The following is a 21538-nucleotide window of genomic DNA, read 5'->3' on the forward strand; positions in this document are numbered from 1 at the left end:
TGACAGGCGTGGCAGGTAGGCCTCACTGGAGTTAAATATTGTCATTCCAGGTCTTTGCATGGGCACCAAAGAGAGAGAGACAGTCAAGCAGGAGCTAAGAGCTGAGTGGTATCATATCTCCTTTTTATGTGAAACCACCGATGTCAATTGCTAAAATAAAAGTTGTGTAAGTCGACGTCACACAGAACAATGGAAAAAAAACATTCACTTTTCCTGTGGATAATCTGTTCCATAAGGAAATGAAGCTAAAACTGCTTCTTCCTGTCCAATGACAGCATACTTAGCATGCTCTTTTTCAAACACTAAAAACTATAAAACTAGAATTATTAAAAAATAGGTATGATTGATGAAGTAAGTGATACGTTTCAGAGTATTAAACACATGGAACAGCAAATCAGTGAGATCAACTGGCATTAGGTCTAGACAGTAATTAGGTGAACTAAGTGTTTGATTACCCAACACAAAGACACTAATTATATGTGTCTCTTCCCCAGCCTTGGTTCTATGCTATAATTAAGCATTAAGGTAAGAGTATGAATCATAGAAAGCCCGGACAGATACAAGGGTGTGCCTAAAACTATTCATGCAGTCTTGGTTTTATCCGCGGTTGATGTGAAAGAGCAGTATTGAAGTGTTCTTGATGACAAATTCAGGACACATTAATGATGAATATTCTTCAGTTTATTCTCCAATAAGGATCTCATCCAACAGCATCCAAGCATAAACAGTAACTCCTAAGTTTATCTCGAAAGCTTCACTAGAACACCATGAGCTCAGTGGATGACACAGTGAATGACTCATATAACATTCTAATATTCTAACCATGACATATTGCAATTCCATAAATGTCCATGTAATGAAAAAGATACAGAATATCACAAAAATGTTTTCAAATGAGTTGCAAAGCTACATTTTGGCCTTTTTATGAACTTTGCACCTGTCTTTTCTCCTTCTCTGAAGTGCTGGAAGTGGCATTCCTAGACCTTCTGTACAAGAAGAACAAAGAACAGCACCACACAGATGACATAAGTGGCAAGCGACTGATCGTGAGGCGAGGGCAGGCCTTCACCATCAACCTGCACTTCAAAAGCAGGGGCTTCCAGCCAGGAGTGGACCAGCTCAACGTCATCGTGGAGACAGGTATAACTGGATGTAACCCTGCTCAGGGAAAGAGGTGTGGTTAGACTACACCATGCTAACAGCCAGCTGCCCTTCATCACAATGGGTTTGCATCAAGTGAGGTTTTGAGACTCCACATTACTCGAGGAGGAGGTGTGGTTAGGCTACACCATACTGGATAGCCAGACTCTTGCATCACATTGAACTTGCATTCAGTAAGGATTTAAAAGAATACAAAAATGTTCCATATGTGAAAATCTTAAAACACATTTATAAATGAGTAGCTATCAACAGGGAGCTTCACGTGACATCCCAGACAATGGGAGTGAAGCTCGAGTTGTCTATGATGCCACTTGGAACACCAAGATGGAAAACTCACTGTTATTGGTCGGTAACTATCCATAAACAGTTTTATGTTTTTTATAGGGGTGGGTGAAATAATTTAAAATAATTCTGAAATGGGAAAACTTCACACACATTATTACAACTCACAAGTGGAACAAAATTCTAGAGGAAAAAAAACTAAATTGTCTCTGAAGGCAAAACAGGCAGATTCGGGGATTTTCGAGTAATTTGTGCAGTTTATGTGGTTTCCCAAGGTAAACATTAGGTCAAGGACTCATGAACTGGCAGATCATCTGATTCTTGTTTCTGCCAGTACCTCGCTTTCCCTTTGAAATCTACACCAATTGCACAAACTACTCATGAATCAAATAGTTTGTGGTTCATGGTCAGATAACTGCATTTTTTTCCTGCTGTGGTAGGTGAAAGCAAATTGACAACATTCCATGGATTTGGATTGAAATTTCGCTTTTGCATACCGTAGAAGAAAAATAATTGCCTATGTACCATATGTATCAGCTGTGTAGAGGTACAGATTTAAGATACAAGAGATAATGCGTGCTGATTACACCCGCACCCCAAACTGTACCAACATAATTCTAGTTTATGACCTTTAATCCCAATAATATCACAAAATTAGTCCCTGGGAGAAATGTATTTATGCGAAAAATGTACCTATGTGTAAAATGTATGAAAGTACTCTGTGTAAAATGCAGCGGCGTAGCTAGAGCTTGTGGCGCCCGGGGCTATCCCTCAGGTTGCCGCCCATGCCATCCGCAGCCCTGTGATTGTGTGAGCTTAAGTCTCGGACTCGAATTTTGAATCTCACCTCACTGTCAAATTTAAGGGCACAAATATTTCTCACATGTATCATTTGAATGCTAGTTTTACATTGGTCTATTAACTCGTGCAAGTAAGTGTTAACTATCTGAACTCGCAGTTGTAGAGGGCTGCGCACAGCACCCCGGGGCCACTCGCTTAATTATACTGGTTTGATTTTTTTTTAATACTTTAAAAAATATTTGTCATCCTGCCTGACTGTGACCTATGTGTGTCGCACAGGCTCTCCCGAGGATTGCCCGGCAATCATGCTATTACACACATGCTCACTATGGCGGCGGGAGTCCTTAAGTCAGCTGACTCTAATGAATTTATGGTATAGGCCTGAGGCAATCGAGATTTGTGTTAGGGCCTCTCACACCCTTTTATAGTCTGGGCCCAGGCCCCATGTGGGACAGAGAGATCAGCTTGTGATGGAAAGCTCTGAAATCTGCCAGAAGCCACACATTTCTTACCACCTATCATTTCCCCAAGTCTCCCGATAAAAATGGTATCGCACTTGTGTGAGTAGGCTTAGTGCCCAAAACAGAAAACGCCCCTAAATACAATATGGAGACATCAACATTTCCTGTCACAAAAATTATCTGATTCAGCAGTGCAAGTAGTAGCGTCTTTTTAAACGGCCGTCCATGGAAACCTACCAAATCCAGACATTCCTGAAAACTAGACACCCAGGGGAGTCTAGGGTGGTGTGCATTTCATGTATCCCACAAAGTTTCCATACCAACAATGCCCTGCAAACCTCAAACGGTGCCTAAATTGCAAATTTTTTCCTTGCACTTCTGTGATGTAAACTTACGAAGTCAGCAGGAATACACAAATTTCCTACCACCTAGTGTTCTTCCATTTGTCCCGATAAAAGTGCTACCTCTCTTGTTTGGTTTGGCCTAGTTGATGTGACAAGTGCGCATCAAACCAAGGTCAATTGGAGTCTCACAGAGCGACTCTCATTGGCCCTGTTTTGATTTGTGTCTGTTGAATGCACTAGGCCTAGCCACACAAGTAGGGTCGCATTTATATTGGGATAAGAGGGGGAAGCTGGGTGGTAGGAATTGTGGATCCCTGAGGTTTCTGGAAGCTTACATAACAGAAATACAAGTACAATATTTGATTTTTGTCAAAGTATGAGATTTTCACAAAATTGTGGGATCTACACAAGGCACACCAGCCTAGACAACCCCAGTGTGTGAGGCTTTCAGAAAGGGCTGGATTTGGTAGGATTCCCTATGTGGCCGCTGAGTCCAGGTCCAAACACAAGTGGGATAACATTTTATCAGGGCAAGTAATGAAAGGCAGGGTGGTAAAAATGTTGTGGGTCCCCGAGGTTTCTGGATGTTTACTTCACAGAAATGCAAGGAAAATGTAACATTTTGGTACAAGTTTGCAGGGCTCTCTGTGTGAGAAAATGTAATGGGATCCACACAAAGCACACCATCTTGGACTGCCCAAGGTGTTTAGTTTTCAGAAATGCCTGTTTTTGGTTAGGTCTCCCCAGGTGGCAGCAGAGCCGAGCCCGAAAAGTGCAGGCATTCAGCATAGAAGTAGGAAGATATTTTGGCTAGGCTCAACTCTGATACCTATATGTGTAAAAAAGAAAATCAAAATGAAAAATGTTCTTTTTGCCATAAAGATGGAGATGCTTTGGTACTCAGGGGAGCAGAAAAGCTTTATTGCCCATTCTGGGGTAGTAGTTGTAGTATTGGCTTGATGCCAGATCAATCCACCCCCAAGGGGCAAACAGACTGATGCACCTGTTCTGGAGTGGAAGCACAGTTGGATGCCTGGATGAACCACCCCATCTCCATTTTTTATTTTTGGGAATATTTGTACCCTGGTTTGTAATGGCCTTCCTTTCCCCAAGAGGAAGATTTTGGGTAAACACCCTCAACCTACCACAGCGGGGCAGAAAGACTAATGCACCAACTCTGGGGTTGGAGCACAGCGTGATGCCCACGGGGCAAAAAAGGGCGAATTTAAAGTGTTTACCCCAAATCAGCCCCTGGTGGACGGAGAGTCCACTTGACACCAGGGAAGCATGTTCCCCAAAATAAGAAAAGCAGTGGGGCAGCTCACTCATATATCAAACCTTACTCCCAGTCCAGAATAGACAAAACTGTTTTTCTGACTCCCTAGGGCAGATTTTTTTTTTAACACCTTGAAACCCCTTTTTTAACATGGCTCATAAAAACCTCTCTGGAGTATAGTGGGGTTTATGTCCCACCATTGGGAAGACTTGCAATAAGGCCTCTTATCTGTTCCCCCATGGGGGACAGAAAGACTGTTTGGGTCATATTGGAGGAGGAGGAGGCTAGACCCAATGTATTCCACCCCACACCTTGTAACAATCAAAAAAACTCCCTCATGGCTAGTGGGCTTTCTGATCCTCCAGCAGGGCAGATTGGAGTTAAAGACTGCTTATCCACCTCCTGAGAGGGGCAGATAAACTCTTGCAGGTCATTCGAGGAGTGGGGCTTGGCCCAATGTGTGGGCAGGCCACCCCCAACCTTTTTTCCACAAAAGAATTCTGTGGTGTGTAGTGGGCTTTGTGTCCTCCTTGGGGCAGATTTGAGTGAACAACCTCCAATCTATCCCCAGGGGGCAGAAAGAATTTTGTGCCTGGGGGATGGGTTGAGCATTACCCCTTTACCAGGGTACGATCTCCCCACCAAATACACTCCCTGGTGGTCTAGTGGACGTTCTGCTTCTTGGAGGAAAACATCCCCTATCTGTCTCCAACGGTGGCAGAAAGACTGCTGGGGGTAATTTGGGGGGTGTCGCCTAGGCCCAATGGTTGGGTGGACTGCCCCACCCATTTCCTTAAAAAAATTTAAAAAAACAATACCTGTTGTCAAGTGGGCTTCCCCCCCCCCACCACCCCGGGGGCAAACTGGAGGTAAGAACCTCCAATCTGTGCCAGGGTATGTTTGGGATGGGGGTAGCATTAGCCCTTTGTCAGGGGGGGCTTCTCCCCCTCCAAATACACTGGTGGTCTAGTGGGCTTTCTGCCTCGGTTTCAGGGGAAACTCTTCCTCAGCTCTCGAGGCTGAATACAATAACAGGAAATCCCTCTAGTGCTCACAACAGATGGATTTCCTGCCTCCTCTGCCAGCCATGTTGGAACCATCCTCAGCACCTTGGCACCAGTACATAGATAAGACATTAAAATGTCGGTAAATATTGGTTGTAAAAACCCATCCCAACACCCGAAACACATTCTGTGAATTTAGATTTATTTACAAAATGTTATTCCACTCTGATACTTATCTTATGATACGCTGCTATATATTATAACCTGAACATATAATTATTGAACACAATGTACTCTCTCCTATATAATTACATTTTGGATTACAGTGTGGACTATGTCTTGATGACATAGTCCACACTGTAAAACCTCAAATAAATAATTATTATGCCTGCTCCCTCTAGTCATGAGAAAGGTGAGGAAACACCATCCCTGAAGCTCCTCCTTCAAATGTCAGTGTTTTATTGCTCTGACCCGAGAGCAGGGAAAATGAAATTCATCAAAGCAGTACACAGCCAGTTTTTAATTCCAGTAACTGTTTAAAATCTCTCAATGGAAGCCACACATGAAACATTTATTTTATGTGTGTTCTTCCAACAACCCTTTCACAGAGGTGTTCAACATAAATCTATGACGTATTGTATTAAAAAGCATCAGGCCGTCAATGAAGTTTGGTTACCGCAGTGACGAAGTAGTCACCACCGTAGCCAAAACTACAGTCCACCTGCATTTAATTCGGGTGGGCAGACCACTGTGGTGGCAGGGAGGGAACTCCATCGCCATTGCGAGGAAGTTCCCTCTTACCCAACATCTAAATCAACCCTTAGTTTGTGCTTAACAGTGCCATGGTGTGATGTTATACTGCTACCTGTATGCTTCCTCTGAAACAAGCCAAAAAGGTATGTCTTCTAAATATCGACTCCAGAATATTGTTCAACCATAACATTTAGGTGAAACATCTGGAGTTCACATTTTAAATATCGAGGGTCAGTATTTTGTTCTTTAAAAAATATATATATATATATATTAAAATAAAATGTTATTTATTGTTTAATGTGTTTTATGTTGTGTTTACTTTTGTTATAAAGTAACAATCAAATATGCATTGAAATATTCAGTTTTAATATCATTTATAATTGTTTTAGATATGTAATGATTTTGGATTGTGGGGTTTATTGTGCAATATGGTGGGCTCTCTTATTTAAAAAATATTTAAGCATTAAAGATGTATTCATTGTTTATATTTATGATTATTATTGTTTACTTTGTATATATTTTTTATTCTTTTTGTACTGTGGCATATTTTTTTTTTAACTTGTTATGGGTGTGGTGGTTATTGGTGGGATGGGGTGTACTGTTTTTGAGATATGTTATTTTTAAATACAGTGTTATTTTTCAATATGTTATGATTTAAATTCTCGTTATTTAATTTAGAATCATTTTAAACCCAAAATAAAAGATATTGGGAGTTAGTGAATTTTTTGTTTTGTTTTTAATATGGGAGAACTGGTCCGAAATATTATCTGGAATAATAATTAATCTAAATAACGTGGAATTTGATTGGGTTGGGTTCTGAATTATTTCATTGTATATGGTATATTTTTATATTTATATGCTAAGTTTCCCAAAAATATTATATATGCATTAAAAAATTGTTTTTAGAAGATTAAAAATGCTGGAATACTACTTTTAAGCATATTTCTAAATTTATTTAATTTCATTTTATAGTGAATAATATTTAAAATGTTTAAAACGTGTTTGTTCATAGGATTATTTTAGATATGTTTATATTTTGTAAATATAAATTTATTGTTATGCTTGGATTTCAAATATAAATCTTGATCTTACTAATTATATGTACTTTCTCCAATGTTTGTTGTGCTGAAGCCAGGATAGTAATTCTGATTTCACCCACCCCTTCCCCCAAGATATATGCATTTTTCCTAATGCTAGTAGGACTGAAACTAGACTAGTAAAACTCATCCCACCCCCAAAATATATTTGCTTTCCCCAGTGTTAGGTGAACTGGAGTAAAAGTAATAAATCTGACACCAACCACCAATTATATGCCCTTGACACTTGGATTTAGAATACTACTTCTTATTCCTTACTCCTCAGTTAATGCACTTTGTCTAATGTTGTTGGAACTGTCTTTAGAATTGTAAGTTTGAGCTCCCTGCCACTCCTCCAATTGTCTGGACTTTTCCTAAATTTTGTGTGGCTGGATTTAGAAAATTAAATCTGCCCGCTCTTCAAAGAATTTGCAATTAAATCTGACCAACCAAATGTATGGACTTTCCTCAGCATTTGTATATATTGAATTAGAATAGTATATCTGGAACCCAGCCCCCAAATAAATGTGCTTTCCCCATTGATTGCAAGATTGTTTTTTAAATAGGCACTCTAACATTGCCCACTTAATATATGCACTATCCCCAATGTTTGTTGAACAGGAGTTAGAATGAAAGAATTTTCAGCTTGTTTGATATCAATTAAGTAAATAAAGTTAGTTTTATTGTATGACCATCTAAAATGTTTACAATATTTGTGGCCTCTGAAATTCAAGGCTAAATAGCAGCATCATTAATTATAAAAAATAAACAGCCTCTTAATTATTGATGGCTCTACAATATCAAGGAGAGTAGCTGCATGACTTTAAGTTAATTTAGAATTACATAAGTAAAGATAGATTTCATTGTTTATTAAAACACACCATGTACTTACTAACCTTCTATGGATCTGGGTTTCTTTTTCATGGCCTGCAGGGGATATTACAACCCTATGTTTACTTGGTTATGGCCATATGGCCTGCATCTAGAGTTGATCATATTGTGGACAGGTATCCAGCTATAAAAGATATACATTTCAAGAAGTGGCTTGTGAATTGTGGATCTTAACCTTTTAGGCACTCCTCCGCTACATTTGGGCATTTGTGCACTTTTAGATTGAAATGAACTAGCCTTAAACTGATCTTAAAAACTGTTTTCTGAGTGGAATTAATAGGTACATAGAATGTGTGAGAAAGAATGTGTGGCCACTTTACATAATCAGCATATGTGATAATGTTCACTAGATAGCTCACAATTGTAATCTGTATTGGGAATTGGCACAATCTTATTCTTATTAGCTCTCTTTTCTGTATCAGAGACTGTGGCAGTCCAGATATTTTTATGTTGCAGTTTGTCATAGGATCTGATACCATCCAATCATGGACTCTCGTCCCAAAAATCAGACCTATCTCCATCTGTAGACTGTAATTTGGCTTGTATTTTTTTTACCAGATTAGATTGTTGTTTTGATTGTAGGATCATTTTCAATACCTGTGGGGTGTAAGTAATTTTATGCTGATGCGCTGTAGGTGTTCCACAGTGTTTTTTCATGTTTTCTTGTGGTACAGCTCACCACACCAACTCTTCTAAAGAGTTGGGCTGGCACGCCTCAGTTTCGAGAAGCAAGTTACATATTTGGCAAGAGGCATTTGTGTTTGTTTTGGTAGCCTTATCTCCTGTAGTAACTGCACTTGCAAGGTGCTGTGGGGCAAATGGAAAAACAGCCTGTAGCTATTCCATGGGTCATCTCGAGCCATTTTGTTAATTAGCAAAGGAATGTTATCTTCCCATAATTGAGGGTTTTCATTCCTTTTCAGTTCACTGTTTTAAGGAGGACACCAATTTTTGGGCATGGTAAGATAATAAGTAGACAAGCAAATGAGTATGAAATGACAGTGCTTTGTTTTTTAGGGCTGCAAGTTGTGGTATGGTGCCCACACATTTGTCTTGCCTGACTCCTAGATATTTTTTGTTTCTAGCTTTTTCAATGTTAATTCCATCTAATTTGCCAACAGCCATTTTTATGGATCTTTTGGACAAATATAACAATCTTGGTTTTATCTTTATTTATCTCTAGATTTTTGTTTCAATAATTGTTCAATACATTCAGAGCACAAAGAAGGTCAAAGGAGGTTTGGTCCAATATTACTGTTTTAATTATTAATGTTTAAATATAACTGTTTTAAATATTAATGTTTTTAATTAGCAGGACAAAATGTAAACAAAAATGTTAACAATCTATGGCATATTAGCATATTGTCAGCATATTGTTAACATTTTGTCCTAATTTTTGAGGCAATCTAGTTGAAGTTCCTAGCACTTTATCTGTAAATATAGAATAAAGAGAAGGGAGCTAAAATGCATTCTTGCTTTAGTCCTTTGTTAGTATCAATTTTCTTTGACAAAATCCATTGCACTGTTAGTCTCATCTTAACCCAGGTGTCAGTGTAGAGGCCTATACTTGCTGTAAACAGAGATGGGTGGTCAGCCAAGATATTTAGTTTTTCCCATAACATTTCTCTCTCTATGTTCTCGAAAGCATTGGCGAAGGCAATAAAAGCTGCATTTAGTAAACGCCCCGTCAGTGTCATTGAATCATTGATCAATAATGACGATGTTAATAGGTTGTTCTCAATGCAGCTTCCTTTTTGGAAGCTGGTTTGGATATGGAGACACCTTTTTGTGCTGCGGTCCATTGTTTCAGTTCATCATTTAGGATTGTTGCATAGCATTTTCCCCTGGTATCCAGCTGTGCTAATAATAGGTAGTTTCTTTTATAAATGGGAACCAGGAGTGAGCCTTTCCAGCTACTAGGTATTGTGTTCGAGGCAGTGTAGTTTTTGTGGGAGCAGGGTCTGGGCCCCAAATGACGGGTTTGCTTTGAACATTGGGACTGGAATTTTATTAGGTGTCGGTACTCCATTACTGCAAATCGATATTAAATCAAACCTTACTTAAATTATTTACAGTGGTTGAATGAATTTATAGAGGGTGTTCTGAGATATATTAATTTGGTAGAAAAAATTATCTTTATTAACTATTAAGGGGCTAAAATACGATGTCGGTCGGAAGGGCCTCCGACTGTTGCATTATGATGGCCAAAACCCATTGTTTACCGACCGACTCGGTTTCTCAGAATCCGACTTGAAACTCCGATGCCAAGCTCTCTGAAATGTCAAATGTAGCCATTCGGAGCAATTTCCTAACTCAGAACCACCTGCCCCATTATGATGCACATTTCCAACTCGCCAAATCTGTCGAGCCAACCACCGCGTCAGAGCAGGCGGAAGGGGATTATCTCAACTCCGAATCTCGTCACATCACACTTCCTGTGACCTCTGCTGTGCAGCTATGGAGTCCAGCATGCATGTCATCCCTCTACTATACATCTACAATGAATATTACATTCCGAATCGACGCGGTCATCGCTTTTATGTTTGAACAGGAATGCCCATAGCTACATATATGTATGTATACCTAAATGAATGGATGAGTACACCACAGCACACAAAGAAACATTACAGGGCAACAGGACATCAATGTGCTCACAAAAGTATGTCCACAGAAACATATGCACTGGCATCAGGGCTGCACCTAGATTCATCACTTCCCTGGGCAGGACCTGAATATCTGAAACGCATATAAATACTACAAGATGTCATGTCATAGGAAGTCACATTGCAGGAAGTGACATCATTTACCATAATTACCTTGATATTTTTCAAACACCATGGCAAGAAGCACTTTATCTAGTCTGTATATCTTGAAATTGGCCAACAACATGTATAAACCCCACATGAAAATGAAGTCAAAATATATGGCTGCTCTACCAAGTAACAATGCATCATTGAGTCAAGCATACCACAACAGGAGCATATGGTACAAAATTGAACAACTTCAAAAACACAATAACCATAACAAGACAGATGAGCACAGAGGGATCATGGGCATTTAGAAGCTCAACATCCCACATACCTCACAGTCTACACCTGGGGGGTGAGACCGTGGCCTCTAGTACAAGCGCCATTGTCAATAGTTTACATTGTAGCATATGTGAATTCTAAAAGAAACCCCTACATGTGAACAAAGGAGAAAATGTCAGGCAGCCAGCCTGCCTCACATGACAGAGCAGCTGCCTCATCTAGCCATGTCCAGACGGCCTCTGATAGGTCCATGATCACGTGTCTGTAACCCTGCTCCTTCAAAGTCCTTAACCCATCCAGTGGTTCTCCCTGTACATCCTGTAAGTCCTGTGAAAAGTTGTCCCCCAGCTCAGCTATTGCAATCCTGTGGAGGCACACGGTCACTCCCTGCGCTGAGCAGTAGCCTCAGCCCTACACCATTAGTGAGTCGATGCGCCCAAGTGTTGCCGTGTCGGGACTGCAGTGGCCTAACAATGCATGCAAATGTCCTTGCGTGTCATGAGCATTTACAAATCCATCCTCTCATTGGATAACTTTAAAAACCTCATCTACATGAATATCCCTATCTGCATCCCCTCCAATGGAAGAAGGTGTAACCAACCCCTCACTGGGCCAAGTACATCTGCAAATCAGGACCACAGGTTTTCAGCATACAGCCATGCCCAGAACATATGTATCAAAAACAAAATAGGGCAGGACAAAAACTTTCGGGTTTGGACAGCTGAGGTGAGACATGCCCTCTGCCAGATGTTAAATTAAATGGACTGGAGTTTGGCATCACGAGATACTGTACATCGGTAGTGCCTAATGTATTCCCAGTCCTCGATCATGAGGGTTCGTAATATATCAGTGTCTCATAGCCAGCGAGCGGGTGACAGTGGGGAATTCTTTATGTATTCAAAACACATCAACAAATAAGATCACCAGTCTCTGACTTCTACCCATGATGTGCAGGGTGTGGGTTGGGGGGGATGCGCTGATTCAATGTCTGTCACGCTCCACAGGTGTCCCATCTCAGCTATCAGTGTGCAAGGTGCCAAGAAATGGCGCCCTGGAATGTCAGGTTCTTCCTGCAACTAACCCTGGGCATAGTTAGCGTAGTAGCGCTACGCGTAGCTACACAAAGTGCACTTCACACTACGTGAGATATGCGTAGCGCTACGCAAAATGCTTAGAGCGCTGTTCGGGATGATTGCACAGTGCCGGATGCTTGTCCGCACTGTCAAATCATTGAAAACGGCATCTTGCACAGTGAGAGCTGTCTTTTTCTGCCGCTCAAGTAGATTTTTACTCGACTGGTAGTTTCTCATCGCGAGCGGGAGCAAGCATACGCGACCACTCGCAATGAGATACCTGACTTCCCCGTGTTGAGAATCTCACCAGGAAGTTTATTTTCCACGCTCGCAATCGCCAACTTGATGTTGCTGATAACGAACGAGGAAAAAGTCTCGCCGGGATGTCATTTCGCTCGCTCGCGGTCGCCAACTTGACGTTGAGGACCGCGAGCGAGCAAAAAATGCCAACTACGCTACGCGTTTCTGCACTGTGCTACGGGCAATTTGCGTAGCGTGACCAGCACAAACTACGCGAGCATAGCTTAGTTGGCCGCCCAGGGTTACCTGCAACTAGCCAAAGGTAATGTGCTCCTGGACCCTGAATAGGCCCCTCACTGAGATCAATCCAGTGTCTGTCCATGCCGTCTGTCCTTTCCAACAATGCTTCTATGGAGCAGTGCTAGGAAGTGCAGAATAATAGATGGAGAGTACTAGATCATGTCCCTCAGTAGTCTCAGGCCCTTTCAGCTCAAATAAGCCACTTTCACCAGATTATAAACTCTACAGGGGAGCTGCACTCCAGGGAGCACCATTGAGCCCGCCAGCTCCTCTGCCCTGCATGTTGGGAACATGCCCACTTCGTACAACTACCTCCCAGCCAAACAGCACACCAGCTATTGCAGAGGTGCTGACACATAATATCCCATAAACAATACACACCCTGGACAGCCTTCACACAGGCAGATGCAGCCTCCGCAGAGCCACACTTATCCTGCCACTATTGCAGGTCAGCTCTCGCAGCATGGTGTCCAACATCCGGGAGGTGGCATGAGGCACAGCCACTGCTAGGTGATGGGAAAATTAAAAGATGCAGGGGAGCATTACCATCTTGAACAGTAAAATACATCATTGGCCTGTAATTGGGAAAGTGCTACAAAAACCCATCTGTGTACGTAAGGAGGATATGGCCCTGTTCATATTTATACAATGAGATAGTTTACATCATGACAGTTACAGATCACTAAGTCCCAAAACACACAAAGCTCACGCATAACCCTCTGCTCACCTGCCTTCACCTCTTGTGGAGGATAAGCCACACAGAGTGGAAAAACACAACACTTGGCCCAGTTAACACACAAACTCGACACCCTCTTCAAATCTGATAGTCTCACAGAAACTCTGAAATGTCTCTGCAGAGAGACTGGATATAGCGCAGCATGTCATCTGCATCAATGGATACTACATCTACCTCATCGCCTAGTGGAACTCACCATGCTTACCACCCCTGACAAATTTGCTGGACTAGTGGCTACATTGTCACGGCAAAGAGCAGTGGGGAAAGGGGACAGCCCTGACAAGTTCCTCTGCCCAATCTAAAAGAGGGTGACATGTCTATTAGAAAACGTGACTTGAGCAGTTGGCTTGGTATGAAAAAGACATATGTGTTGTTGGCAGCTGCCATGCAATGTCCAGTTTTGACAGAGTGGTAAACTTGTATACCCAATCAACGGTATTGAATGCCTTCACCAATTCCAGCACTATGCAGGCTACATAGGGACTTCCCTGGACCAGCTACAGCACCCTATTTTGGCTATGAATGTTAAGTGTTGTGGCTCTATCAGGAATAGAAACCTTTTGAACACCATGCACTAGATGCACTATGTGTACTAGCAGGTGAGGCGCCTGTACTGTATTAAGCATACAAATCCATTGCAAGCATGGACAATGGATTGCAGGATGTCAGTTTGGCCAGGTCACTGTTGGCTTTTACCAATGATCCAGAAAAAGACATCTGCATGGATTGTGGTTGACTCCAATCAATCAAGGTGGCTGGTGAGAGCTTCAGTCACCTGTGGGCAAATACAAGCGTATAGGTACTTGTTGAGCCTGGACAGGAGGCCGTCCAACCCTTGATTTGTCAACGTGGCAGTGTGCATAATCACTCTGTGTATCTCTGGTACCAGCCAACGGGTTGTTGATCACTGCACGTGCTCCCAGATCAAGTACAGGTAGATTCAGTCCAGCAAGGAATTAGGAAACATCTTCCTTGCATTCAGAGTAAGGGGGAATGTATAGGCCATAACAATACACTGTGAAGGATTCATGAATGGTAGCCTGACTATTGTCATCTGCTGGGTTGTTGTAATGCAACAGAGGAGGAAGGACAGGAGTTGCCCTGACTTATCCCCTACTGCGTGCATTTTAGCATGTCATGTTTCAAAGTAAAAGCTACGCAGTTGCTCAATTAGATGGGTGTGGTGTGTTTGAGTATCTGTCAGCGTAGGTAACATCTCAGGCTGCAACTGGATCGCATTTTCCTGCTGAACTAGTGGTGCCTCTGTTTACATCAAAGCCTTGTGGATATTGGCCCTAGCTATTACAAAAGCAACAAACACCCGCCAATCAGTACCGCTTGCAGTGTTTCCCACTTCAACAACCTAGCAGTAGCTGTGTCCCAGTTGTGAGCGAAATATTTGGAGATAGAATCCCTCAGTAATGAGCAAAACGCATGGGCCAACGACAACGTAGGATGCAGTCACCATGTGTAGACTGGGGGTGCTGCACACTACAGCCAATGTGTTCATTGGGTTATGTTCTGAGAATGTTCTTCACATGTATTCAACATCTAGCACCACAGGCTGTAAGGTGAGCTGCTAACACATTATTTCATTCAGAATGTGCAGATTGTGTACTGCAGAGTAGTAGGAGTACTCATGGATCTCGGGATGAATGATCCACCAGCAGTGTCCGAGGGACCAGTGTACAGCCTATTGTGTGCGACACGCTGCCAACACTAGAGAGGATGCCGGGGGGAGAATGTCAGTTAATCAAATGTTGCTCTTGGACACAATTGACATTGCCATCCTCAAGCCTAGCAAAATATGCACAAGGAAATGAATTATTTAAGTGTAGTGTTTCCAGGCAGTTAGTAATATAGATTCAGCTCTAAATGAATGTTAAGAGAAGAATAAGAACTTCCATAATACTTTGAATGAGCTCTCAAATGCTTTGGCTCTGCCAAGAAAGGAGTCACTTCGATGTGGAAATCCCCGACAGATATTCCACCATGCCCTAGAACAATGATGAAATTCAACCGGCATATCTATGCCTTTACAATGTACCCTCAAACATGGGATTCAAGTAAGGGTAGCCAGGGGGAGCAACCACTATCCTTGGCTTGCATTTTTGGTACCTCTGGCATTGCTCCTGCTACCCCTTGTCTCAGTGGTCATGAGGGTAGCAACAGGAACGGATAGTAAAAGGGGTGCTAACAGCTATGTTTACTCTCTCTAGTAAACTCCCTTTGCATTTTCACTAGCCCCTTAACAGCAAAAAGGAGCTACTGCATGGCAACCAATGGGATAAACAGTCTAATCTGTGATGCTGGGCTATAAAAGGGTCATTCTTGCTACTATAACTACCTCTGGTATTTTGAAGAAGTGGCATTCATACCCTCAAAGTAGATGTATATTGTCTGTACCCATATTAAGGGCCTTTTTGTAACTAACAGGATGCCAATTCATTAAAGATAACCATCACTTCCATTGTGGTCTTTCATATTTGCAAGGCCATTAAACCTAGTGTGTGTTTGGTTCTGGAACTTGGCTTGTGTCGCCTAGAGGTTCCTTTTGTTAAGTTATGGAATGTCAGGCAGCAGTTGCAGGGGCCAGAGCTGAGATTTAGATGTGCTGAGCTGCTGCACCTTCTTTACCATAATAAATACTATTTATTACATAGCAAGCTGTATGTCATTTATACATGACAAATCGGTGACGAGCTGGAGCTTATTAAGAAGTATTGTAAATTGATTTTAAGCTAGAAGGAACAGGAGCATGTTGGAGAAGCGCGTTGGGTGTGCTGAGGCTGTTTCTCAATAAAATTACGGATACAGGGTGGTAAACTTCACCAAACTCTCTTTTATTCACCTGTGCAGGTGAATTATTTTTATTATTACCACCTGGCGCATTGACAGTTACCCTTGCCGTTTTTTCACAGTGTTAAAGCTGGAGCTTGGCAACAGTCAGCGTTCTCTTGGGGTCCATACTCCTGTTGGCATCTCTGACCCGTTTATCGGGACACAAGAAGTTTCTTTGGCATGATATCAATGACGTAACAAGGATTTACCTTTGACATCTGGTAGCGCTAAGACTCTTGTGAGAATGAAAGCACAATCGTATAAGGTTACACAAAGTGACCCCGGCGTGATGACCATTTTAAGGGTGGGTATAAACCAGCATTCAGGAGAACTTGGCATTCAAAACCGTTTATCTTGTAAGGCGTTGAAAGTTGGCACGGTGTGCACATTTCTTTTTTAAGGAACATTTATGAACTTTGGAGCTGTAGTCACATGTGTTGATTCACAAGTAAACATTTTTTTTCTAAATTCAGTGCCTTTAATTGTATGCTGTGCTACTGCAACTGGAAGTTTCTGCACTATTTTAATTCCAAAATATTTGTATTGTGATAAAGAGTGGACAGTGAACTCGTCATGTTACCACTGGTGAAGTTTCAAAACTGGACAACTCCACTATTAACCTCACAATGAACCAACCTACCTTCGCACTCAGTGCCCCTCAGTCTTTCTGGCCAGCTGAATCAGAACCTTCCTTGAGATGGAGTAAGTGGAAGGAGTATTTTTTTTTATTTTACAGGCACAGTGGGCGCTCTGAATGATATGTCACCTGAGCAGACAAAAAGGATTCTTTCCCATTTATTGGGTCCAAATGGGCAAAAGAATTGCACACAATTGCAGACGACATTGTTCGGTGGAGTGAATGTGGATGTGTTGACTGAAGCTATCAAATATATAGGTTATTATTATTATTATTATTATTATTAATAATTAATTCTTGTTAAGGGCATGGCTACCCTTAGGCATCCCAGTGCTAAGCAACAACGGAAAGTATAGGGAGTTTACTGCAAGTACTGGAATAGCCACGTTTTTAGATGTTTCCTGAATGTAAGGTGATGTGGTGTAGATCTGAGCTGAGGTGGGTGAGAATTCCATAAAATGGAGGCATTGTAGGAGAACATGCATCCACCTGATCGTACCCTCCTTGTTTTTGGTACCCTGGCTTGAAAGAGATTGGTAGATCTTAGATTACGCCTAGGTCGGTGGAACATTAGAAGAGAGTGATTGATTTTTGGGCCTGTGCCTCAGATCGTATTGTGCGCAATACTAAGGGATTTAAACCTTATGCGTTCTGCTATGGGCAGCCAGTGTAGTGCTTTTAATGCTCGTTTCGCCGATTGTTTTCGGGAACTTTGTGTAGTAGTCTGGCCGCGGAGTTCTGCACTACTTTTAACTTTCTTATCGTGGTGTTAGGAGTTCCTAGGTATAATGAGTTACAATAGTCCAGCCGGGGGAGTATCAGGGATTGTACCATAGTTCTTCGTGCGGTTTCTGGGAGTAATGGTAGTATCTTTCATAGTTGCCTTAGGATACAAAAGCAGGTGGCTGCAACTTGTACTGCTTGGTGGTTGATTTTAAGAGAGCTGTCGAGCCAGATTCCTAAGCTTGTGATCCTATCTTTGGGAGTAGGGGGAGGGCCCAGGCAATTTGGCCAACTTATATTTGAATGTGCCTCTATTTTTTTCCCGAGGATCATTAGCTCAGTCCTATCCCCATGAAGCCTGAGGAAGGACTGGTCCATCCAGGTGGCCACCTGTTCTAGGCAGGTTTCCAGGTCAATAGAGCTCCTCTCTGGATGATTGAGGGCTACCACCAGTTGGGTGTCATCAGCGTATGTGACTATCTGAGCTCCATAGGAAGGACTAGCTTGGCCAGTGGTCTGAGGTACACATTAAAAAGGGTGGGGCTTAACGACAAGCCCTGCGGGACCCCACATGTGGGTGGGATCTTTCTTGAAGTGTGCCTGCCTTCGACCCCTTGGAAAGTTCTATCTGTCAGGAAAGATTTAAGCCATGAGAGAGCATTTCCTACTACTCCTACTTCTTTAAGTCTGTCCAATAAGATGCCATGATTTACCGTATCAAAAGCGGCTGTTAAGTCCAGCAAAATAATTGCCACTGTCCCCCCTAGATCCAGCACTTTCCTGGATTCCTCCATTACTGTTAGGAGTGCAGTTTCCATCCCATGGTTAGGTCGGAAGCCTGTCTGTGAGATGTGTAAGATCTCATGTGATTCCAGATAGTTGGATAGAGCCGTATTTATAAGTGCTTTTACCATAGCGTGTTTCCATCTCACAGGCACTGTCGCGGTAGTTAAGGACAGATTAAGAATTTCCAGGAGCACTGGAAGGATAGTTTCCTTTACCTTACTCAGCATGTTTGCAGGTGCTGGATCACATGGAGATCCTGATTTGACTTTCGTATAGATAATGTTTTTCTCCCAATGTTTGCATAAGAATTACACTATACAAGTTTTTCAGAGAAAACAAAGGTGAATCTGTAGATGAGTATGCTATTGATTTAAGGAAATTAGCATTAGGATGTCAGTTTGGTACGTTATAGCATGACGTGATTTGTGACCAAGTTGTGATGCATGCAGGTAATCCTGCCATTCAGGAGCATTTATGGGCGAATGGTGATTCTTCTATTCATGATTTTATGGCTGTAGTAAGAAAAGCAGAACCCTTTAGCAGGTGCGATAATGCTTTGAAGTCTGAAGGAAAAGTGACAGAGAATGTGTCTATGTGTAACTTTAAAAATAGAGTGGATACATGGCACTCTTATGGAAAACCACATTTAAATGAGCATCCAAGAGGTTACCAGTGTGGTAGTTAAGAACACTTGGAATTTGCTAAAACTTGCCCTGTAAGTAAGGTTAAATGCAGTGGGTGTTGTATCATGGGTCACTATGCTAAAGTATGCAAGAAAAATATTAGGCCCAATAATATTAACAATAACAATGCAACTGAACAAGATGATAAAGAATCATCTGAAGTGAAGATGGGATGAATGACAATATTCTGAAATCTGGTTTTGAATATTAAGGATGGTCGTCTGCTTGTTAGAGAGAACAAACCTGAGTGTTGAATGACAATTGGGGGAATTCTGTTAAAAATACATGCAGACTCAGGCTACCTATACACTATAATTAATGAGGAGATTTGGAAAGACAAATGTGTGAATAGAGTGGGAGGTACATTATTCTCCACAAATAGGTACGAAGGTGAAAGGATTGATATGCTCGGTTTCAGATGTTTTAAATTTGAATATGGTAAATGATATGTTGCTAAGAAAGGTCCAACTGTGTTAGGACGGTGAGACCAATGAAATGTACACATTATTTTGGATCTGAATAGTAAAGATCAGGTCTTAATAGAAGATGATGGTACTTAAGTAGGAGGCTCAGTGTTCAAGCAATTTCCTAAGGTGTTTAAGAATACAATTGCCAGATTACTTGGCTTTGAACACAAAATATCTTTAAAGGCAAATGCTTCTCCTAGGGTGCATCAAGTAAGGAATATTCTGATAATATCGAGACAGGATGTGACCAAAGAATTGGAGAAATGGGTGGCAGTGGACATAATTAATCCTGTGAAGGCTTCTGAATGGTTTCTCCCATAGTAGTTGCACAACATAGCAATGGCAAGTTAAGGTTTGCCTGGATTTACGCCATCCTAACTACAACATCCTTGTTGATCAGTTTCAATTTGCAAGATAAATGAAATGTTGTCTTCACTAAAGGGAGTTTGTTGGTTTTCCATGCTTGATTTGTCTTAGGTTTATCATCTGATTCCTTTAACAGATGAGTCCAGATGTTTATCAACTAATATATCTCCTGGTGTTTGTTTCCAATTTAAACATATGCCTTTTGGGTTGGTTTCTGTGGTATTTCAACCTTTGATGTCCCAACTGTATGGCAGGATGGATGGTGTTAAATTCTTTCAGGATAACATTCTAATTTTAAGTAGAACGAAATCTGAGCATAATGACATTAGGAGATGGTTTGGGAATATTGTAATCTAAGGGGTTTAGGGCCACATGTAGGACTGAATCATTTTGCGAGTCCCTATTTGTGAATTTTGCGACTCACAATTAAGAACTCGCAAAATGCGATGCACAAATGTGTCTCAGACACATTTAGCGATTCCTAATGGGGTCTCAATCGACCTTACCTCATCAATGTTCATGAGGTAGGTTGCAATTTGCAGACCATTTGGAATCACAAAAAACACATGGATGGTGGTCTGCTGGGGACAGCAGACTACAATGCGTCTGTTTGATTTTAAGTAAAGCAACGTTTTATGTTTTTTGAAATGCAGCCCAAAAACAAGATGCTTTTCAAAAAGAAAGATTTTACGTTTCAGTTTCACTTTTTAAGAGTAGGCAGTGGTCCCTGAGACCACTGCATGTTCTTAAAAAACATTTTCGCTGAAGTTTACAAAGGGGACGGGGTCCCCTAGGAACCCCTTCCTGTTTCCAACTGGCTTACCACCTACTTGAAGTAGGTGGTAAGCTGTGAATGTTTTGCGACCACATTTCGGTCGCAAAACATTCTTACATACCCGGCGACTTGCTATTAGGAAGGGATGTACTTGACACACCCCTTCTTAATACCAACTCGCGAACCCTATTTTGTGAGTCGGTAAAAGGTTACGAGCTCACAAAGTAGGATTAGTACATGCAAAACGGCTCTTTAACAGTCCCAAATAGCCCAAATATCGGTTTTCGACCGCTAAAACGTGTCGTACATGTGGCTCTCATTGTTGAATTCCCGAAATGCTTTTTGGTGAAAGTGCCACTTAATTAGGTCACATAATCAGTGTAGATGGAATTAGACTAAAAACATTGTTGGTAGACGCTGTTCAGAATGTGCCAGCCCCCAGTTGTAAGGAAGAGGTTAGATCATTTATAAGACTAGCTGAGTTTTGCTTATAGCTAAGTTTGCTGACTTTCCATATCAGACAGCTTTTGAAGAACAACTGTACGTTTGAGTGGGTGACAATGTGATTTTGTTTTTCGTTGTCTTCAGAAATCCATTTTTAATGTAGCTAACTAAAGTGGATTTGATCCCAATGTCTCCAGTATCATAACTACAGATGCTAGCAATAAAGGGTAATTCTTACTACAGAAGATACGGTTAATGCTTCTGACGCAGTTGCTGGACTATCCTTAGCATTACAGAGGTAAAACCATAAAATTGTATATGTACCTGGAAAAAAATGTGATTACAGACTTTCTTTTTAAAATGCCAAAACCAATGGAGATTGTGAGGAT

General features: G+C 41.5%; 1 protein-coding gene across 1 annotated transcript in view; it reads left to right on the top strand.

Moving 5' to 3' along the window:
- Nucleotides 1-21538, top strand: part of TGM5 (transglutaminase 5) — a 199850-nt gene that overhangs the window by 10071 nt on the left and 168241 nt on the right. Inside the window, exon 2 of the mRNA XM_078651955.1 lies at nucleotides 961-1140. Coding sequence (XP_078508081.1) covers nucleotides 961-1140 — 180 coding nt within the window. The remainder of the gene's footprint in view (nucleotides 1-960; nucleotides 1141-21538) is intronic.

The sequence above is a fragment of the Lissotriton helveticus genome, chromosome 7 (assembly GCF_964261635.1).
Source record: "Lissotriton helveticus chromosome 7, aLisHel1.1, whole genome shotgun sequence".
Taxonomy (NCBI): Eukaryota; Metazoa; Chordata; class Amphibia; order Caudata; family Salamandridae; genus Lissotriton; species Lissotriton helveticus.